The sequence below is a fragment of the Varanus komodoensis genome, unplaced genomic scaffold, assembly GCF_004798865.1.
Source record: "Varanus komodoensis strain SLA01 unplaced genomic scaffold, ASM479886v1 scaffold56, whole genome shotgun sequence".
Taxonomy (NCBI): domain Eukaryota; kingdom Metazoa; phylum Chordata; class Lepidosauria; order Squamata; family Varanidae; genus Varanus; species Varanus komodoensis.
In genome coordinates this window covers 2174476-2197308 of record NW_025336169.1, presented here as the reverse complement: position 1 = coordinate 2197308, position 22833 = coordinate 2174476, and the positions used below count along the sequence as shown (strand labels likewise).

Sequence of the window (22833 nt, the reverse complement as noted above, 5' to 3'; positions counted from 1 at the left end):
GCGCCTCGATGCTGAGTTTTGCTTCTAGGGAAATCTTTGGCTCGCCTTGATCTAGAACCTAGTTGCTCATTTTTGTCGGTCCGGGGTCTTGGCAAAGCTCTCTTCCAGCCCTGTGTTTTGAAGACATCCACTCTCTTCCCGCCAGCTTTCCTCATTGTCCAGCTTTCACAGCCATGGATTATGACAGGAATGCAACGGTATGGATGAACTTGGCCTTGGACTCCAGTGAAACGTCCTTACACTGGATCCTCTTTTCTAGTTCAGTTGTTACCTCCATGTGACGGTTCAGTCTATGTGGCAGGAGAGCAGAACCATCTCCAGCCTGAAGCTTGAAGTCCATCTTGGAGAAGCACTTGGGTGCCAGCAGGGTCAGAGGCAAAAGGCACTGGCTCAGGAAACTCCAAAAGGCCACATCTGGACAATTCACTTCCAGCAGCCAAAACTTAGGAGAGTAATTTCAGCTTTCCAGAAACTTCACAAGAGCCAGGAAGCCACTGAATGGTTGGCAGATGCCATTGGATAAAGGCAAACGGTGTGGCTTTCAGAGGAATAGTCCATGGTGCTCCATGGGGACAAACCTGTTCTGGGGATGGGGTTCAGCACCATGATTAGCTCCTGTATAGCTCAGTCCAAAAGCTGCAATGGATAAGGAGCTCCACTGAAAGAAAACTGAGGTGCAGCCAGCTTTTGCCCTGGGTGTGGGGCAGATCGTTGCCCCCATCCTAAAATTATAATGTCCCACTGCTTTCCTCTCCCAACATCCATGGGTGTGTTTAATGTAATTTCTTACCAGTTTCCATTGCTTAGCAGTAGATCTGGGTGGGCCTGGTTCAGTCCTGACCATTTCCAGTTTTTCAAAAGATCTGCCTAAGTCCAGGGAGAGATGAAGCACTTTTGGCTTCTCCCAGTTTCTTATTTATCCAGTCCTGAATTGGGACTGTCCCGAACACTGGATCTTTTTTCTTAAAGCCAACTTGAAAATGCACATTCATCTTGTACACATTGCCTTTCGTTGGGCATTTTCCCTAACAAGAAGCATTTTTAAATAAGCTTTTTTGAACTACTATGTTCAGTTCCATGTATGCATTTCCTTTGAACCTTGAGGGGGGGGGGGGGGGGGGGAGAAGCCCACTGCAAAATTTGAACCACGAATTTCAAAGAATTACTGGACTTTGATCCATGCATTAGCTGAAAATGCAAAACAAGACTCACTGTCCCTCCTGACCCGAGTCCTTCAACTATGCAATTCTGATCAGCTATCTGAACACCAGGATGTATAGGCCAAGAACTAGGGGCAGCCTGCCTCTGTACAGCAGTTGCTGGGGAACATGGGCAAGGAGGTACAGTTGCTCTCTGCTCCTGTGGGCAGCTGGTTGGCCCCTGGGTGAACAGAAGCTGCACTGGATTGACCCCGGTTTGACTCAGCAAGGCAGCCGCACTGCCTTTCACTCCAGCCCAGGTTTAGCTTCAGGTAGGTACCACCTTTCTGCCAGGACATGCAGAGGAACGCGGGAAGAGCTGTGCCTGCACCGGCTCCGCAAGCCCTTGCTCAGGCAGCCTCCCTTCCCGCTACCATCATCCCCAGCCGCTGTTGCTCCCACTCTCTTTGCTTTCCTCACCCTCCCTTGCTCACTTGAGGGGGGCAATGCCGCCTCCTCTTCTGGGCATCACCTCTGTGGTCTGGGCCAAAGCCGGAAGCCGGGGAGTCGGCAGATTGCAATGAGGAAGAGTCAGGCAACCCCAGGAGGCTCCGCCCTGGCCCCCTGCTGGAGAGCAGGCCCTGGACGCTGGCCCTGGGAAGCTGCCACACAGGACTTCGGCCCATACAGCCCAGTATTCTTGACTCTGACTGGCAGCATCTCTGCACATGTTGAGTCACTTGGCTACGCTGGAAAGGCACAGGCCTAAAGCTGGGTGGGTGGCTGCATGTGGAAACAGAACCGGGGTGGGGCTGTGTGGCCTTTGAGGCCCCTTCCAACTCTCCTCTCCTCTCTTTGGTTTTCCCAGCCCTCCCCAAGGAGGTGAGCATCACACCTGAGAAACCAGGTGCTGGGCCATCTCCTTTCGGCCTGTGGATGTCTCCCACATGCTCCTGTGCTGCTCCAGCCTCCACTCCCAGCCACGTTTCGCTGCATGGTGGAAAGCAAGGGGGAGTTTTGCCAAGAGTTCGTCATACAAGCCAAGGAATTCTCCGCATTGTGTTTGCGAGTGAAGCCCCTGCTTGATCAGAGAAATGGGTTCTGTGTGGGTGCAGAAGCCGTTTTCCTCCAGGGATGGAGTGGAATCAGCACTCAGCGTCGCTGTGCTGGCAGGACTGGTGATGTCGGGTTGCCATGTGTGGTGCTCCCGATTCAGGCTTCCAGCCGGCCACCTAACTGCAGCCTCTCCCAGGACACTCCATTCCGCCCCCCAGTGTCCTGCTCTTTGGCAAACCAGGGACACTGTGGGAGCACCAAGAATAAATATATCGCCATGGGTTCTTTTACTTTTAGACGACTTTCTTCTGAAAACTTCTGGGTTAGCTGACTGCTTTATTCCTGAGTGCAGTTAATTATTTTGTTTATTATATTTATATCTCACCCGTTTTCCTTTCAAAGGACTTAAAGCGGCTTACATAATTCTCCTCCTCCCCCTCTCAGTCTTATCCTCACAACAGCAACCCTGTGAAGGACTGACCCAAGTCCCCCACCAAGCTCCACGGCTGAGCGGGGACTAGAACCGAATCTCCGGAGTCCCAGTCCTGCGCTCTTAACCACCACACCACGCTGGCTCTCATAACGAAGTTATGGCCACGCTTGGAAAATGAGTTCACCATCAGCAGATAGCAATTCCCCCCACCAGCAGTTAGCTGGGGATAAAGGGAGTTGTAGTCTAACACACAGAGGATGAGGTGGCTGGATGGAGTCACTGGGGCGGTGGGAGTGAGCTTGGGTGGACTCCGGGGGATGGTGGACAGGAGGGCCTGGAGGAATGTTGCCCGTGGGGTCGCAACACGGACACGACTTCGCGACTAGCGAGAACCAGTCTAACTCATCTGGAGGGTGCCATGGTGGGGGGACAGAGTGAACTACACTGCTTTGAAGCTGGACTCTTTGTTTCATGTCAAGGGCTGCTTTGGCAGTCTTTGCAAACATAATTAAAATAACCACGTTCCATTTCTACTCTGTTTCTCCAGGCTGTCGTTACACAAGTCTTGGCTTATCCTAGATTTCTTCCCCACCCCTCCTTCCCTTTCTAGAGAAGCTAAAGTGACAGTCACAACAGCTATTATCACCATGGAGTTGGTGGCTTGCGGATCTTGGGGAAGATGTGAACAGAAGGCCGCCCGAAGAACATAGCAACATCTGAAGCGAACAAAGAGACGCTTTGCGCTTGCCTCCATCCTAGCACGCAGCATCCTTGCAACTTACTGGAGGAAGATATGACCGTAGCTAATGGTTGTGCATATATTTAAAATGTTCAGCTGCACAGTCCAAATTCAGCACCATGACAAGCAGAATTCCGCGACCTATATAAGTTATACAAATGTGCGGAATGTCTTTCATTTTGCATATATTATAGGGTGGTTGGGGTTTTTTTGCTATTTCATGCCCAAACCACTGAAAGACTTATATACATAGAAACATATAAGCAGAGCAAGTCAGAAGGGGGTCTCCCAGGCCATCTAGTCTGACCTCCGGCACAGTCTCCCCAATTTACTCCTCTGATCTCAGCAAGCATTGCTTGCATGGTTTCCCAACCATAAGGGCTAGAAGCTTGTTTTACAAAAATGATGTTGAGTTCTATCCTCTGCAGCATGTACAAGATCCTGAGTACAAAGAGGGCTGCAATCCCATGTGCAAGGGATATATATTGAGTGGGACTTATACTTTAGTAAAACAAAATGCATAGTTTTGGGGGGTTGTATTCAATACAGACACTGCCTGTTGAAGAAATGGAATACCAGCCTCAAAAGCCTTCATTTTGGAACTTTTCAAAAAATGAAAGTGTAACAAAATTACAGATGAACTATTGTGAAATGGCCAAGCCAGAACTCACAATGTAAATTATCTCAAGAAATTTAAATTGAGGTCTTTCGGACTCAGTCAAAAGCAGGGCTCTCTCTTCCATTATGAAAGTTAGATTAGCTTCTTTGAAATTGGCCCTCAGGCTTAGAGTCATTCCTTGCCTACACCAGTAGATCCAACTGGTACTTTCCAGCTGTTGGCTTTGTAGGACAACTCCTAGCACTACCAACCATTGGACATACTGACTGGGGCTGATGGGACTTGAAATCCAACATGTCTGGAGGCAGCACATGGACCTTGAGTCTGATCTGTCATGGCTGCATGTCAGGGGAGGTCTCTGCAAATATTTAAAAGCCCAAATTATGTTTGGAGAGAAGTACATATGCAAAACAAATAAATAAAATCAAAGCAGGGATAATTATTTTCCTTTTTTTAGACTGAAGGTACCTCAGAGAAGATACCCACTGTTTCCGTTGGATTTTGTAAAGTGCCATACACATAAATTCCAATGATCAACCAACGCTATCAGCTTTTCAGCCTTGGCATTCTGCAGCTCCCTGGGTTGCATACGAACAGCTCAGAGGACCAAGAGACAATAAATAACCAATAAACACAAAAACATACTTTATTTGTTTCTTCTTTATACAAAATAAAGAAACTAGGAGCAAAAAACTATAATACATCCTTAAACACATGTAGCCTCCAAGGAAGGTTTGGACTGGATCGGCATTTGCTAGCGACATCCAAAAAATGTTTTGCTTTTTTGTTTGTTTTATTGGTAGTTGTGGTTATATTTTTGCCAAAATAATATTAATAATATAATAATAATATTAATAACAATAATTAACAAAAGTTTCCCTCCCCAAATCCCGCCGAACAGAGTTAAGTAAGTCCTGCAAGTTGTTCCAGCTCTTACCACGAGGGGGCGACGTATCACCAGTGAAACATTCCTCCTTCTCCATCCATTTTCCAAAGTCCCTTGCCTGACAGCCACTGAACACTTACAAAATAAACCTAATTAAAATAAATCGGCTCTCTTTTTTTCTTTTAGAGAAAACAAACAAACAGAACTAAAACCCAAAAAAAAAGAAAAAAAAGAAAGAAAAGAAAAGAAAAACCTAAAAGCGAAAAGAAGAGCAAAGCAAAGCAAAACCTACACCAAATCAAAATAAATTAAACCAAACCAAACCAAACCAAACCAAAAGAAAAGAAAAGAAAACTCCAGCCCCAAAACCAAGACACAATCCTGGGCTGGGGAGCAGGAGCGGGCGGGGGGATCTCCCCCCTCCCTCCCTCCCTCCCTCCCTCCCGCGTCCTTCAGTCTGCAAAATCGACGAGTCCAGCTTTGGTCCAAGGAGTCCGAGCGCGCCAGCGGGCCGGCTGCGGCGGGCGCTGCCCCGGGGCAACGGGGCTGCGTCTCAGCGTCCCCGGCAGAGCCCGCCCGGGGCGAGGCAGTGGGCTCGCGTGGTCCTGAGGCGGCCCCGAGGGAAGGAGGTCTGGGAGAGGCGCGCTTTGGCTTCGCGCTGGCGCTTTTGGTACCGGAGGTGGGTCCCCACCGGGGGCTGACGGGGGCGAGTTCCGAGGGGCGTCGGGCATGCCAGGGGGCGCTCTACCACACGGCCGTCTCGTTGAGCTCCTGGTTGGGGTGCGAGAGGGGCCCGCTGTAGCTGGACATGGAGAAGGGGGGGCTGGGCCCCCCGCTGAAGACCTCGCCCGGGATGGGGTGCAGCGAGCCGGGGATGCCGGGCTCCGGGCTAGGCGTGTCGGGGTGAGAGATCATATCCGTGTACCTTTGGTTCTCGGACGCGTGATGCCCGGGGAGGGGGGGTTCCAGGGGTCCAAGCGGGGTAGATCCAGCCCCCGAGGTTGGGATGTAGCTCGAGTCAGCGGGGGACTGTGCCTGGGAAGGGGGGCCGTGAGGGAAGAAGTCGTAGTTGCCCCCGGGGCCGTAGTAGTCGCCCTGGTAATCTGCGGAGGGAGACACAAGAGAGAGGGGGTCCTTCTTTGGCACGGGGGAATGCCCCCTGCCCTCTGGGCGCGGGAGGGCGCGGGGGGATTGCAGCGCGGAAGACGGAGCACGGGCCGAGCCACCCTGCATGCATCCCCTGGGAAGGGGGCCTCGCTTGCAGCGGGCTTCCCTCGTGGGGGGGGCTGGATGCTGGGGAGAACAATGGCGCCCCAGAGGCTGGGGGCCCCAAAGGAACCGGGGCTGGCGCCCAACAGGGCTGGCCTCTCTCGCTCCCTCTGCTGCCCATGTTCAGATACACGCAGGAGGAGTGAACCCCATTGCGTTTAAAAGCGCTAGTCCCAGCACAATAAGCGTGTCTACTCGGAAGTAAGTTGCTTGCGCCCTGTGGTGGCTACTCTGAACCAAGCCTGGACAGCGTGCTGCGAATCCTGCCCGCCCCCCCCGCCCCGCCCCTGTGGGCCAGAGACGAAAACCCTGCATAATTTTGAACGCTGTTTAGAGAACCGCTCAGAAAAATATGGATTCTCAATCAGGCTAATTCATTCGCATGCAGGATTTACAAAGGGTCAACCTCGCACCCTCCCACAAAAGGCCTTGGCATTACCAGGAGTGAGAAAAGAGGCCACTCACAGGAAATAGCACTCCAGTTTGCCCACCAGTAAACAGAAGGGCATTCCTTTAAAACGCACAAGGAAAAGAGAATTCCGCTGGTCTTATCTTTAGCTCAAGAAAACAAATGGGCATAGGCAGAGAGGCAGTGCCTGGCTGCCAAAGGGCCGGAGACAGGGAACAGGGGCAGCCGGGGGCATTTAATCTGGCGCTCGAAAGCAAAATGGTGACCCAGATGGATTCTGGTCCGACTGAGCGGAGCTGTTCTGGCGGAAGAGATGCTCCCCCTGCACCCTCTCAGCTCCTGCATTGCCAACTCTTCTTCAACAAGAAGTAAACACTCAGAATATTTTGCTTGATTTTAAAAAAACAGACCCAAACCCACAAACCTGACACAAATATGTACTTTTTTTTCTATTGTAAGCTGCCCAGGGAGCCCTGTGGGCTATGGAGTGGCATACAAATATAAGAAATGAAATGAAATGAAATGAATTGAAATGAAATATCTTAAAATGACAGCGCCCCCCCCCCCACAACTTCACTTTCCGCTATCCTAGACCAAACCACAGAATTCCAAACTGAGCATTTGTGGAGATAGTGGTGCAGCTTGGCGACGTGAGACCCGGGGGGGGGGGCATTTAGGTCACACAAAGGAGGTTGCTCTCCTCCCTGCATCTCATGCCGACGTTAAAACAGCTCCCGCATTCCTAGTATGTCGGAACAGTGACGAAACAGCTTTCCAAAAGGATGCAGCCAAAAAAGGCCCCATTGCCTGTGTGGTTCTGCACAGAAACACTTGGCAATCATTGCACGGTGACAAGAATAATGTGGATTCTGCTCCTGCACCCGCTGTTTTTGGGGTGGTCGTTTGGGGGGGCCCTGGGCTAACTCCGTGCCCTTCCCCCGGATTTTTGCAGCACTAAATGATCTGGGGAGTTCTAGTAACTTGGGCCATGGCTGTAATCCAACCGCAGTGGTGGGGCTACACCCCCTCTCCTCCCTGCCCAGGTGGGCACGCAGCCCTGGGAGATGGGATTGCTGTTCAGGGCGTCCTTTCCTGAACTCAGTGTGACTTGGGGTAAACATGTCTGGACCACGCGGTTAGATTTTCTTCTCTTTTCTTTTAGCTATGTCTGAATCGACAAGTTGCCTTTCCGCCCGCCCAGCTGAGAGCGAAATACATGAAAAGCGGTGGAGCTTATGCCAGGTTTTTAATCCCCGGAAACCGAGGGCTTAAAATGAAGATAAAGCGAGCGGTAATTTCAAGCATAGCTGCCATTAGGAAGAGAAAAAGCCCTTGAAAGCAGGGATGGACTTTGGACAGATTCAGCCCTGGAAAGTGGATCCACCGGCTGCAGTGAATGTTTTAAACCAGATTGATTCAATAAACGAATCCCCTCCTCCAGGAGGGGTGGGTGGCAGGTTAATTTGATTAAAGCCTGCCCGACATTTTGCATCTCCTCCTGTTTTGAAATCACGCAGCAAACCCAAAGCAAAGCTTTTTCTGCGAAATGCATCCAAACATTCTTCCTTCTATCTTTTTTGAAAGAAATCTTTTAGGAACAGTGTGTGTGGGCTAAATAATTCTGTGCCTCTCACAGAAGCCCACAAGTATAAAATTAGATGTAAAATAATTTTATTTGGTTCATTTATCTATCTATTGATCTCTTGGCTTTCAAGGAAAAAAGAGATTGCGGCTGAAGGGAATGGAATCTTTGCGTATTTAGTCTTGGAGTGAATTGAGACCCCAATTGCATACATGTTTACGAGGGCGTAAATACTATTCAGTGCGATGGGTTTTGCTCTCTGCGATGTGGTATACAATTGAGGCGTGGTAGGATCCCAGTAGGCATGCTGGTTTGGAATTAAATCCCTTTGAAAGGGGAGGGAATTACTTTTGAGTAAACAAAGACGGATTCCCATCTCACTGCTCCATTGCTTAAACTCGGGTTTTAATTTCCTGGAATTCGCTATTTGAATATAATCCCCCAAACTGGCTAGAATCGAAATAAAAACTGTAACAACTATATATTGATATCTATCTTTCTTTTTCCCTCATTAACAGTGTTCATTTGTGCACCCAAAAGGCATCTGGTAAATTGGCTTGAATCTGGATAATAAACTAGACTAGAGCCCTGTTTTAGGGCAGTCTTTAAAGTTCCCATAACTGGTGACAATCGAAATAATTGTACTGACAGCAGTAGGGTATCTTTCCTCAGCCGCGTTCACATGTGCGCAGGGCAACTGGTGCCAGGCGACGCAATCTATCATGGGATGGCGCAGAGGTTAAACTTTCAGGAGCTGGGGCAAAGAGGGGTGGTGGTTGGGTTTCAGAGCGGAAGCAGGAGCTTCTGTAGGCCCTGACTCCAGAGTTCTGGGTTCGAGGGCCCTGCCAGCCCTGAAGCATACTGATTTTAAGCCGTTGTTGGCTCTCCAACTGACCTGCTCCACAGGGTTGTTGTGAGGGAGAAAGGAGAGGAGGAGGGCCATGTGAACTGCCTGAGGCTCCTTAGGAGAGCGGGAAATAAAATAAAATAAAATAAAATAAATAAAAGCCACGGTAGTGTCCACGGCTATCCAGGTAAAGCCCCTTTGAACTGAGTGGGGTCAGCAGTCGCTGGATTGCATCCTGCGGTCAGTCCTATTGGCTCCACTTTCCTTACTTCCAAGTAAGACAGACCCTTGGAAAGGGGGTGGGGGGGGGGACAAATACCCCCTACCTCGAAAAATAGGGTGGAATGCAACATTACTTCTTGGGAGGAGAAGACCTACTGAAATGAACGAGATTTCAGTTCGTGCGGACTCGCTTTGGTCCCATCCTTTCAATGCATGTGTTCCGCGTTGGCGATGACCCGTGGGGGTCCAGGCGCATCCCGCAGGATGAGACGCCGTCAGACGGGGCTTTGTTCCTTGCAGCAAAGGGCGAGAGGGCAGGGGATGGAGAGCCGGAGAGGGAAGCGACCGAGGGACCGACTTTCCCGCACAGAGCACCTTGCTTGGTGGATGCGGAGGGGCGAGAGGGAGGAGAGCCCGCGGACGGGACCTGCCGAGCAGAATTCGGCCTGGGGATAGCTGGAGGCTGTGGGGACGACGTGGCAGGTGAGAAAGGGGGCAAAAGACAGACCCCCGTGGCCAAGTGGCGCAGCCAGGGGCAGGCAAGCAGAATTTCTGGACATGGCGACCGACTCTCCCAGATTCTCCGCACGCTGGGAAAGAGCTGGGAAAGAGCTTCCTCCAGAAGGAAGGAGAGCAAGGAGAAGCAGGGAGTGAGGGAAGGGAAAGGAAAAAGAGCGGACTGGATCGAAGAGATCCGAATGTGTGCAGCTGAAGGCAGCAAGGGAGGAGGAACAAAAGAGATGGACGAAAAAGAAGGGGAAATGGGTGAGCCAGAGAGGAACGCAAAAATGCCAGGCCAAGGCAGCGAAGCGCGCTCTCTCTCTCGCTCTCGCTCTCTCTCTCTCGGGCCAGTGGACCCGCCAGTCCATCACTTTCTTTGCACAATCGTGTGCGTATCCCGCTCACAGTGACACACAACGAGGAGCAATGAAAGCGGAAAAGAACGGCCGTGTCTGCCCGGATGAGATGCTGAAGAAAACAATTCCAGTCAGGTCTACTCAGAAGTAGGTCCTGTTGCGTTCCAGGAGGCTACTCCCAGGTAATTGTATAGGATTGCAACATTTGGATGCAACCTGGGTATTTTTGGACGGGATTAAAGAAGCAAATCGTACAGTTTGCAGCGTTCTGGCCAGCTGGGCCATGCTGGGAGTTGAAGGGCCTTGAAGGGCCTTGGATCGTGACCTTAAGAGACTAGGGAGCACAGGGGCATGATCCCAAGCCCATTTATACTGCAGGGGAAGCCACAGGGGAACTCGCATAACGTTCCGTTGCAGGGAATTGTTTTCTCACAACAGAACTCTCTACGTGTTTACTCAGAAGTAAGTCCCCCCACAGGTCCGTTAGGTCTCCCCCCACCCCAAAGGCAAGCATGTGTGTAGGATGGGGGCCACCAAAATTGAGCTGCTTGCTTTGGAGTAAATGCACTTAGAGGCAGAAAGAAAAGATGAGGGAAGTGATGGGCAGCGGATGGAGAGACAGAGACTGGTCATCCTCCGTGGGCCATGATGGAGGTGCACAAAATTGTGTCTGGCATGGTAAAAGTGAGCGGGAGGAAAAGGAATTTTTCTCCCTTCTGGATCTCACTAGAACCCAGAGGGGATCAGTGCAAGACACTGGTGGGCCGGAGATTCAGGAAACAGAGCAGACTTATGGAACTATGGAACTCATTGCAGCAAGATGCAGCGAAGGGCACCCATTTGGTGGTGAGGGGGTCAGATACATTCCTGGAGGAGAAGGCTATCCATGGCTACCGGTTCTCACGGCTCTGGGCCAGCTCCAGGATCAGAGGCAGGCACTGGGGAACATGGGCCACTTTCTTGTTCTGCTCCTGTTCTGCTGCGTGAGCAGAATGCTGGACTCGGTGGCCCCTGGCGAGATCCACCATTGCAGCGCTTATGAATAGAAGAGCTGAGTCTCTTGGAGGAAAAAGAGGGGGAGAAGGTGGCAAGATGAGGAGGGAAGGAAGGTAAATGGTTTTGGGACAGGTGGAAAGAAAAGCTGTGAAGGATGGGAAAAAGGGAGGGAGGGAGGGAGGGCTGAATGGCGGAACGGAAAACGTGCTGCCAGGACTATCCCACCTCCTCTGACGGGAAAGGGTCTTACCTCCGTAGTAAGTATAGGGGGTGGAGCCCAGCATCTCGGAGTCGTCCAACCTGCCCCCTAGAGGGCGCATGCGCCGCGGACTCCTGAAGAACGCGTGTCTGCGGGCTCCAAGCGCGCTCAGCTGCTTCATCCTTCGCTCCTTGGACCGCCGGTTCTGGAACCAAACCTGCAGGCAGAGAAAAGGGATGGAAGAGGCCAGTGGGACACCCTCCAGGCACCAGACCCCACACTGGTCCCCCAAGAAGGCGCCCCCTGCACCCCACCCCGCCATGGGTGGCCAGGACGTTGGGATGAGAAACGAGGGAGAGAACACAAAAGAAGAAAGGGAAAACCTAAAGAAACCCAAAGAAGAAAGGGGAAAAATGGGGCGTCCTTTCAAAAGACCCCCCTCCATTTCCAGGAAGGGTGAACACGCTGCCCTGGGTTGGGCTTCTAAAAAACCAACAAGCAACTTTGGAAAAATGGTCAGCAGGGACCTGCTCGGAGTGGGGGAAGGCGTTTGGCAGAAAAACCCCGGAGAGGCTTCTAAGCACGAAGCTGGACAGGGATCCCCCCACCTGCCTGTCCCGCGCTAAGCCACGACGTGTCCCCAGGATCGGGGCCAAAAGGGCGTCTGCTTCCACCATCCGCACCGCTCCTTCAGACAAAGCCGCCCAGAAGGTCGGTGCTGCACGGGCAATTTCAAAGTGATGCACAAGCGCGTGGGAGCTTCGGGCCAAAGCGAGGTGACTTTAAACCTGTGCTTAGCAGTTCAGGTCATATCAGTGCCTGTTTAGCCACGAAAAAGTCTGTGCTCGCCGTCTGGGGAACAAGGGAATTTGCAGAGCCCCCGTTTTTTGTTCAACCAGGCGCCGAGTCCTCCCTTCAGCACCTCCCGCGTGGTTTCCTGTAATAGGGGCAGGGGGTCTGATCCAGAACCGAAAAGCTGCCCCCTACAATCGCATCCCAGGCTGAATGGGGGGAACTGCAGCTACGCTAGAGCAAAAAATGAAACGTAAAAATAAAGGCATGTGGCTAAGCTCCGTGTAGCACTGGGCCTGTTTGGACCCATTGTGGGGTTTGTGGGAGAGTGAATTTTTGTAGCTGATGGATCCACAGCTGCGCTTAGCGTGTCGTTTCTCTTTGTATTAAGCATCAGAGTCAGAAGGGGCGAGGAGGGCTGCAGCCCACCTCCCTCATCTGGAGCCCCAGTCTCCGAGAGGCTGCCGGTCCCACCATCCTGAGGTCTGCAGACACTTGCTGGAATAAAGGGACACAAGCCCCTGGTCATCTCTGCTGCAGCTGAGCCCCCTAAATGAGTTGGCTTGTGGCCCAGATGGGCCGCACCCCCTGCTGGCCCCAGTCTCTGCCTGAGGTTACTTCTTGCAACCAAATGCCCTTCTTTCCCCTGTCTGAACATCGAGCGATTGCGGTGTCCTTCGGAAGCAGGTGCTTCCAACACGCACAGACAGACTCTGAACCACGTGTCTCTTAGCACATGCGGAGTTTTGCATTTTTCCTTGGCTCGGTGGTCCTGAGCCCAGGATCATTTTGACGGCACCCTGCTTTTAGCAGTAGTAACTCCTAGGTGTAGCGACTGCTAGGAGTACTAGCGAGGGCATGCATATCCAAATGGCAGAGTCGAGCAGCAGGGGAAAGGCATACAATCCTCAAAAATCATGGCTTCCGCGTCCATCTTCTGCTTCCTCTCAGCTTAACGCCCTGCCCCAACCATTTCCTTAGGAATATCCCGCTGCACATCTTTGATTATGCTGTGGCAGGACTACCGCTTTGATTTGACTTCAGTGTTCCAAAAATCCGTGATGCAAGTTCTGGAAAAGGGCTTTTCCTTCCCAATGATGGTTTCCAAAATCCCAGCGAGGCAAGTTCTGGGAAGTGGGTTTCCTTGCCAGTGGTGGTCCACCCGCCCGGCTTATGTGGAAGGCCCAGCTCAGGCGATCTCACAGCCTCTGCTCTTTCTTTCCAAGGGCCTCTCAGGTATACTGATGAAGCCAGAACAATTTGGGGCAGGGGGGCAGAGGGGAAGAAAAGAAAGGTTTCTGGGCGGCACTCACAGCTTCAGGGAGGCTGAAACAACACCTCCAGGTTGAAAAGGAGAAAAAAGGGGCTTTCTGCCCACCCCAGGCTAAGGCGGCATCTGTTTATTATGTGAACTGTCTAGAAAGTCTTGTGGCTACAAGACTGTATGCAAAAGCACTAAATAAATAAACCAATACGGTATACCTCCAGCATTCTGTATATGCTTACCTGGGACTAAGTCCCATTGAACTCAACGTGGCTTGCTTCTGGATAGACCTGTGAAGGGCTGTCCCATAAGGTCCATCTACAACAGCTCTTGGCCTGGTGTCCTCCAAGTGTGTTGCACTACAACTCCCAGCTGTCTAGGGATGCTGGGAGTTGTAATCCAAGATACTCAGAAGGCACCATGTCTGGGAAGGTAGGTTTAGACCTGCAATCAGGATAGGTCACCCAACGTGGGCATGAAGCTGGCCACCCTTTCCCTGTCCATCGTCTCCAGGATCCGGTCGTTCAGAGACACAGGGCTTCTCCAGTTAGCTGCTTCAGGGAGAACAGAGAGGACTAGGCTCTTATCCACACCCATGCAAGATCCTTCAGCTTTGGAGTTCTTCTGGGTGCATGCTCCATCCACCCCACAGGATGAAATCAAGGCAGCCTTGGAGGTCTGGGAAATTCCAGGTCCTGTGCTCCTGGTTCCTTCTCTGCTGGGATTCCTGGCTGCTTTTGCAGACGTTTAGAGATTTCTGTCCCCAGTTTCTCCTCCAGGCTTCTAGTGAAGGGACACCTTGAATGATGTGTCCTGAAGTTTCGTTTGCTTGCTTCTGAAGGGTGGTGCTGATCAGCCTAGTGGTTCTGAACGGAAGCTTTAACCAAGCAGCAGCCTCAACATGGCTTGGAGGACGAGAGAGCCTTCCCCACTTTTCGGTGGACTTGTCTAAGCACGCTGGAAGAACAAGGGCTGTCCATTTAATGCCCCTTCCTCCGGATATTTCTGTGCCTTGCAACGTGGAAGGTGCCTTAATTTCTCAAAATAGCTGCATTTTATTGTTGGCTTATTGAGAGCTTTACTGGATATCAATAGCAATTATCTATTGAGCCGTCTTGCGGGGAGCTTTTCAGCATCCGGGGGCTGGTCAGTCAGGGATGCAGGGTGGCATGGCTCTCCAATACGCTGCTGCTGCTGCGCAGGATTGTAGCCTCCCAGAGCTCTATCAGCACAGCTCCGGGCAGGGCTACTCAGGAGGAGGTAGGAAGGAGTCCGATGAGACTTGCAGGTGTAGGACTTGGGGGGTTGCGGATAGCATTGCACTGGTGCTTTGGAGCTTTCTGGGGTGGCAGCCCGAGGCGTGTCTACTCAGAAGTAAGCCCCACTGAGGCTGCCATCCTGTAATGATTACAACTAAGCCTTGTAGAACTCAATGGCATTTTCTTCCGAGTAGACATTTATTTATGTGTTTATTATTATTAATAGTTTCCGTTATTATTAATGGTTATTATTATTAATAGTTATTATTATATTAATGGTGTAATTCTCTACATGTCTAATAATAGTTATTATTATTGTTAGACATGTAGAGAATTACACCACAAGAGGCCCAGCGTGGTGCGGTGGTTGGGTGTGCTGCTGCACTGAGAATCAGGCAATTGGGGTTCTAGTCCACACTTAGTTAGGGAGCTGACTGAATGACCTGAGGCTAGTCACGCTCAGCCTGACCTACCTCACAGGGTTGTTGTTATGGGGATAAGGTTGTGAGGAGGTGGACAATTATGGAAGCCACCTTGAGTTCCTTGGAAAGAAAGAAGGCGGGGCATAAAGATAACAAATAAGTAAGGGTACAGGAATTGCTTGCCAGCTCCGCACAGCGTCTGCATGGCAGATTCCCTTTTGAGGGAACTGTCATAGCAAGGGAAGTCAATGTGAATTCAGAAAGGTGGTAGGACTGGCCTACACTGCAGGGGGGCGGTGATGAGGATTGGCATAATACGCTTGCTAAATGCATCTTCTTTTTGAGCTCCTTCAAATGCTTCTATGCTTCTTCTTCTCTTTTAAGATATAATTACAAGCATTGCAATGGACATGAAAGCAGGACTTTTAAATTTAAAAGTGTGTTTGGTTGCAAGGAAACCCTATGATTTCGATCAGACTGTTCCTTAGACAATGCACCCAAGGTCCAAACATCGCCATCGTGCAATTCATGGGGCTGCACACATCCCATCGATATCCAAGGGAGGGGCAAATCAGTTCTTACTGGGCTCCTCATGGATACACAAAGGGATTAATGCTGGCTGGCTCATGACCTGTCTGAAGACGACGGACGTCGAGAGCCTATTGGCATTAATGGGAATTTCCTTCCAATTAAATATGGATCTGGTGGAGCTATCAGACTCCAGTTCTGTGCAGCTCTGCTTGGTAGTAAGCCCCCATTGAACGCAATAGGACTTAGTCAATAGGAAACGTGTACAATCCTGTGCCATGAAGGACCAAGCTTCACATGGTTCCCATGAATATCAATGAGCTTGTTCAGGAGAACTGCTGTTCCCAAGCGTAGAATTTTGACCTGAGAGGATCATTTTAAATCCCCCATTCAGTTCAATGGGACGTGCATATGTTCCCTTTCCTGGTTTTCATCCAGATCCTATGCATGCTCATTCCTGCAGCAGCACAAATACCCTAATGTAATAGGGCTTGCCTAGGCAGAAAAGCGGGTGGGGGAAGAGGGGGGACAGAGGCATGAAGTCCCTCTGTTGAAGCAGGCTAGTCTCTCCTCCACCTCTCCCCCCCCCCCCCGTTATTTTGCAGGATGCCACTCGGGTCTGCTTTCTGTTCAGGAAACATCCTAGTACCCCATTCTTAAGTGAGAGGATTCTCCAAAATTGCATGGCAAACATCGATCATCATCGGTTATAGCAACAACCACTGCCGCCAGAATAAAAATCCTTCGGGGAAGGGGCAAGGGCCCCCTGAAGAGAGCTGCAGCCTGCTAGCTTCGCGTCTCCTCGTCGTTGTCATTTTAAAGAACCATCCTCCACGGTCCGCGGTCCAGGATCTGTCAGGCACGAGGACCTTTCCCTGTGCTCATGGCGACAGGCTGAGATATAACGGAGACCAAGTGGAGGAGTGCCCCCTTTCTGCAGACAAGGAGGTGGAACTGGAAAGGAGATGAGCAGGCTGCCTTCCAGAGGGCCTGGGAACCTTGGACCAGTTCCCAGGCACGGCAAAGGCCTAGAGAGAAGCGCAGCACCCTGGCGGAAGACGGGAAGGCACTCCAAGGGCTGGACACCTCTGAAGTTCTGGCCTGACGTGAGGATTCTGCTTACCTGGATGACTCTCATGTTGAGCCCGGTCTCTTGAGCCAGCTGCTCCCGGATGTGCCTGGTGGGTTTAGGGGTGGCCGCAAAAGCCGCTTTGAGGGTTTCCAGCTGCTTGGCCTTGATGGTGGTCCGGGGCCCCCTCCGTTTGGTCCCGGAGTTCTGCTCCTCATTCTCATTGTTGGTGGTCTCTTTGTCAGAGGAGGTGGAATTGTCCGTCTCCTTGGTGTCATCTTGCATTGGATCCTGGATGTCCGGAGACAGACTTCGGTCGGTACATGAGGACACTGTTGAGGGGAAAGGGACAGTGGTCATCACCAGGGGAGAGGGTGGCAGCCCCTGGGGTCAGCTTAGCAGAAGGAAAGAAGCCCATGCCATTCTATCCCAAGGGAGAGCTGGGGCCAGTGGGTTGGACCGACCGGGTGCATCTGGTGCTGTGCTCAGCAGTGGTGCCTTCAGGGAAGGACTTCTGGGCAGAGGCCAGGGCTCCATTCAGGAGATGTCTTGCTTGCCCTCCCCAGCATGCACAAGTAGGGCTTCCTTTCCACCTTCTCCAGTGGTTGAGAGCTGCACATTGCCCTTTAAAGAAAGTCTCCATAAATCCAAATTATGAAACGATGTGATCGCGTCTCTAGCACAGGGGGGCCTGGGAAGTCTGAGCTCTAGTCCCTACCTGGCCACGAAGCTCACTGCACGGCTTTGGGCCGGTCACTGACTTGCACCCTAAACTACCTCTCAGGGTCGTTGTGAGGATAAAATGGAGCTGAATAGGACATGTTAGAAGACTTTCCTTCCTAGCGTTGCCATAAGTCGGAGATGACATCACAACAACGGGAAAGCTGCCTTGAATCCCTCACCAAAAAAAGCAAGATATTAGTGATAGGCTTATATTTTTCATCACAAAGCAGCAGCAGCAGCAGGAAACGGGTGAGCCAAGGCAGAGGCCTATAAAACGATGTACAACGTGCAGAAAGTGGGCACGTGTTTTTCTCCTTCTCTCTTATCCTAGAACCCCGTGCAACTGACCAGAAGAAGGACTTCCTACAACAATCATACAATTTATCTCTCTATTTATTAAAGGCTTTTCTATCCTGTCCCCTACAAATGTCTCGGACAGCTTACAATAAACTCCCCTCCATGAGATGTGATAGCCACTGGTTTGGATGGCTTTCGAGGAGAACAGACAAATTCGTGGAAATAAAGACTGTGCATGGCTACTAGTCCTCATGGCCCCAGGCAGGCGGTATGCATGTCTGCTGGGGATCATGGGCGGGAGGGTGCAGTTGCAATCATATCCAGTTTGGGAGATTCTGTGAGCAGCCAGTTAGCCATTGGACTGGATATACTTTGGTGTGATCCAGAAGAATTTTTTTTCTATTCTCCCCATAGGCGGTGTGTGTGTGTGTGTGTCTCGGCTCATCAGCCAGTAGCACTAAGAAATGGTTGGCCTAAGAGAAGGAAACTTGGACTCCAAAGGAAGATGGAAGCAGACACAAAATCCACTCCTGTCTTTTCTTTGGGGGTAGGGGGGATCTCTCAAAGGAAGATATCAAATCCAGATATCGGGGGAAGCCAGGAATGGGGTCTCCCTGAAAGAAATATCCAGAGGGAAGGAGGAAAGCAGCAGCCAAAGAAAAAACCCCCGGAGGAAAGATGCTCTCAGGGGCACGGAGGAGACCAAAGGGGAGGGGAATGCAATCCATTGATTGATTCATTAATGAATCGGTCAATCAAACAAACAAACAAACAAACACAGCGTCTAATCTGGAGAGGAAGGGGGACAGAGGGAAATCTCTAGTGAGGTCTAGGGTAAAACCTTCCCTATTCCCTTGAAACATCAGCCCAGGCAAACGCCTGGGGAAATTATCCTAAAGAAAAACCGAAAAATAAGACCCGAAGGCTACTGGATGGGAGGTTTTGTTCTGGGGAAGAGCAGGTCAGTCCCAGCAAGGGGACCCCAGTGGCGGCCTAATCCAGGGCAGATGTTTCTCGGGAGAAGGTTCAGTCACACGCGAAGGCCGGTAACTTCTGCATCTTGCATACGAAGCGGATTCAGTTTACCAGATTTGTAGAAGCTCCGGTTGCAAAATTGTGGGTTGTCTGTATCACCAATCGCTTTCTCATTGCCTCTCCCGCATGGCTCTTTCCCACCCTTTCGCATTCACCACGACCCCTTCCCCACCTAGGAGGAGAAGGTTATTTTCATCCCCCCCTCCCCGCCATGCACTTAACTTTCTAGCTCTGCTTTCACTGCCCCCCGCCCGCATAAAGGTAGCTGAACTGCAGCTTCATGCAATCTCATGGCAGCCTCCCAAGCAGGTGCCCCTCCAAATTAATTAATTAGTTCAATCATGATCTCTGTCTTTATTCCCCCAGTCTTCCCGAGTAGAACAGAATACTTTCTTCCACCCCAAGGGGAAGTGGGGGGTCCGCCCCACCCCCGTCCCTTTTGTCCGTTCTCCCTTAGCCTAAGATAAGCTTGCAAAGGCTTCGGGGAAAGGCTAGGCTTAAACCAGAGCGCAAGCGATGGCGACCGGTCCGGCGGGCTTGCTCACGAGGAACGTGGCGAGCGATCCCACGCATATCCGCAATTCACAACAGCAGCGAAAGCACCCACAGACACTCCGTCCTGGTAGCAGTACCAGCGCTAGTTCTCGCCTAGCAGCAAAAGGCCCCTTCCCCCTACTCGAACTGCGGCGATCCCAGGGCCAGCCAAGCTTGTTTTGGCCCCGAGCACCAGGCAACCCGCCCCCCACACTAAAAGCAAACGCATTTGGACGTACAGTACTAATTCATGCGCGCTCCACAGTCTCTCTGTGTGTCCCTGTCTCCTAAGCGCATTCCTTGTTTTGTTCTGTCTGGACAGGGGACAAGATAGGGCTTGATTTTGCGGGGGGAAATATCAAGCAGAAAGATTAACTGGGGTGGGCAGCAGGGGATGAAGCCAGTGGGGGCAAAACGCCGCTTGCCCAGGGGCTTAGATGCCTCGGGCATCTGCAGGGCCCCTGGCTCTTTCCTTCAGAAGCGCCACGGAGGTGGGACGCGCAGCCTCCCAGGGATCCGAGGACCTAAAGGGAATCTCTGGAGCTCCAGCACTTGGGCAGCGAATTCCACAAAGCATCTTTCCTCCTTATTTCCCCCGCGAGAGAAACGCGGCCTCAAGAAATGATGGACCACGGAGTCCGCTCCACGTTCAGTCGGGTGTTTTCCAGACCGGCCACCAAGGCCGCTGCAGCCGTCTTAGGACTGGAGCAGGCGACGCACGGGAGGGTGGGGGAAGCCTCGGCGCCTTACCGGAGTTGAGGCTGCCTTCTTTCAAGCTGGCGGAGCTCAGGTAATCATCCTTGCAGACGAATTTGTTCTCGTCGATGATGTAGAGTTCTTCGCCCGTCGAGAGCTGCTTGTTGCAGACCATGCAGGTGAAACAGTTCAGGTGAAAGACTTTGCTCCTCGCTTTGCGCACCAGGTCCGACGGGGAGATGCCCTGCGCGCAGCCGGCGCATTTGGTGCCAAACCGCCTGGAGAAAGGGAAGGTGCGGGGCACGGGGTGGGCAGAGAAGCAGAGAGGTAAGAAAGGAAGGGCAGCCGAAGGAAGGGAGCCGAGTCTGCGAATGCAGGCCGGTCAGTGGGGCCGGTGAAGTCGCCGCAAGCGGTGCGAGGAAAGATCTTTGTGGGACCCAGCGCCTCGTCCTCACACAAAGGCTCTGATATTGCCCGGTGCGTGTTCTTGTTCTCTCATTCTGGTTCCAGGCTGGCTGCGAGGGGACAGCGCAACCCACCCGGAGAAGCAACGCTGATTTGCCTGGCCTGTGCGGGGAAGCGTCCTGCCTGGATCCTGCACAGCAGCGGGGCAGGGATGGGGTTCTGCGTTCTGCACCCCACCCTCACCTCTGATCGCGTGCGGGGTCCCGCAGGTTTCTCTTCCGCTCCCCGCTCCAGATCTGCGCAAGGCCTGGAAGAGGCAGCCAATCCCCCGTCCAGTTGCTTTGGCAGCCGGGACGAGCGGCGGATCGGGGCCCACGCATCAGCAAGCTGCACGACCAGAGGATGCCCTCGGTCTGTGACATCTCCAGAGGTTTTTTGTTTTGACGGGGGGGGGGTGGAGGGGCAGAGGTGGGAAAAATGAAAAGCGCGGGAACCTCTCCTCCTCCCAGCGCAAAAGCGAGTCGCGTCGCTTAGGAAAGTGGAGCACGGTCGAAGAGCCTCTAATTCAAAACCGGCGCAGCCGCAGCGCAAGTTGTGTTGGGCTGTGCGTGCGTGAACCCCCTTTTGAGATACGGTGAGGAACAGAGAAGCCAGAAGCTTCGGGGTCACGCTCACTGCCCCCCAGACCTGGGGGAGGGAGGAACCCAAGGGGAATCCAGGCTCCGTGCCATTTTTCTCCTCGTCGTCCTCTCTCAGCATCCCATCATTCCCACTCGGCATCAGGATGGGGCCGGTGACGTTGATTTAGTGAAAACATTACAACCCATAAATCTTTTTCTCTCCCCGCTCCCCGCGTCTTCTCCTTGCGCTTAATGGCCTCATCCGCACTTCCCCAAAACCGCGGAAGGCACTGAAAGGTTTTTCTTTCTTTCGCGTTTAATGGAGGCTTTGGGGAAGGAACAGCAAGAGGCTTTGAGGGAGAAGAATTCGGAATGTCCGGGCCGGGCCCGGCCGTTTACATGTGCAAAAGCGGCTTAGCGCTCACCTATTCACATGCCTTCTCCTTGGGGCACCAGCTTCAGCTCGCCCCCCCCCCGCTCCCGCCCCCCAACTCCACCTTGCCATTTCCACCACTAAACAAATAGGCGCTTTATCTCAATTAACTGTCTGGAAACAAAAGGCAGGGCTGGATTTGCATTTTCGAATGGGGTTTATTTGCGGATTTATTTTGAAAGACAAAAAAAGGCGTGTGGGGCCTGGGTCGGTCGCCAAGCTTCCCTTCCCCCATTTAGCTCCTCTGCAAAGCCAAGGCAGGAATTCCTTTCCCCTCCTTCTCCACGCTCCTGGAAAATGTAAATGGCCCCTCGATTTCACCCTGATTTAGGATTTGCAGTTTTGCAAACACAAACTATTTTCTTGAAAAAAATTGGACTTCTTTTTGCAAGGGGGAAAAAAACCGAACCCGAACCTTCACCGTCCATGGAGGGCTCCGGCTGTGCCCCGCCAAAGACTGTGAATGTCAGAAAGATCAGTTCTATCCTTCGCCTAACATCAATCCACAGCCCAGCCGCGCAGCTCCAAGACGCCCATTGACACGCGTGGGGCTTACTCCAGAGTAAACGCGGGGGCTCGGCCTGCAGATTTTTTCCAGCTCTCCGCCACTAATTTGCGCGCGCGCGCGCGCGGGGTTGGGTGGGCGAAGGACGCGGGGCTGCTTGTCGGAAAATAGACCCGAGAGAGAGAGAGAGAGATGGTAGGGACCAGCTAAGGCGGGCCTCTACCCCATCGGAAGCTGCTTCGAGCAGACCCAGGATCCACGGGCCTTTGGACTCGCCTTAGGATCGCGGCCGCAGAAAAGCAGCCGGCGGGGCCGATATTCCGCTGACGGGTCATTCCGCCCCCCTGAATTCAGAGGGGGTTTATTCCCAGGAAAACGTGTCCACGCTGGAAGATTAAAGATTTCACCAGCCAACGACACTTTCTTTAGAATCTCCGGCTTATGTCTATATTTTTGATTTTAGTTAATTCGATTCCTTGCTGCTTCTGATCCCCCTCCCTCACACAAAACTCGGGAGGTATCCGCTGCTGGAAGGGAGGCTGGTGGCGTGGCCAGGGCTGGCCCCCCAGGCCTGCAAAAATGGAACGGAGAGCAAGGAGGGCCAAGGCCACCAGAAGCAGGTGACGCGGCTTCCTCGGTGCCTTCGACCGACTCGCGAGGTTCCCGCGGAAGCGCGGCTTGCGCGAGGCAAGTTCCCCCGCGGCCACCGGGGCCCGTCCCGCGGGAAGGGAGCTCCAGGCAGCCGGCCGGCCAGTCCAGCAGCCGCCGCCGTGCGCGGAGAGCCACGGCCAGGTGCGTGCGGCGCCCGGGAGGGCGGCCGCGGGCTGCCCGACTCCCCGAGCCGGCGCGCGCGAATCAGGCCGCGGGGCGCGCGGGGCCGGCGCTCCGCGGCCGGGCCGGGGAGGGCGGAGAGGACGGAGCCCCGCCAGCCCGGCCGGGCCGGCGAGGGGGGGGGAAGGCCCTGGGGGGGGGGGGGGGGGGAGGGGGGGCGGGGGGCC

The 22833-nt window shown here is 52.7% G+C and overlaps 1 protein-coding gene across 1 annotated transcript; it reads right to left on the bottom strand.

Moving 5' to 3' along the window:
* Window positions 1–5616: 5616 nt before the first annotated feature.
* LHX5 (LIM homeobox 5) lies at window positions 5617–20699 on the bottom strand. Its single transcript, XM_044448881.1, has 5 exons — window positions 20521–20699; window positions 19927–20150; window positions 16642–16919; window positions 11305–11470; window positions 5617–5975 (listed from the first exon to the last, which is right to left on the bottom strand). Exons 1-5 carry the CDS (start codon window positions 20697–20699, stop codon window positions 5617–5619), a joined length of 1206 nt encoding a protein of 401 aa, XP_044304816.1.
* Window positions 20700–22833: the final 2134 nt, after the last annotated feature.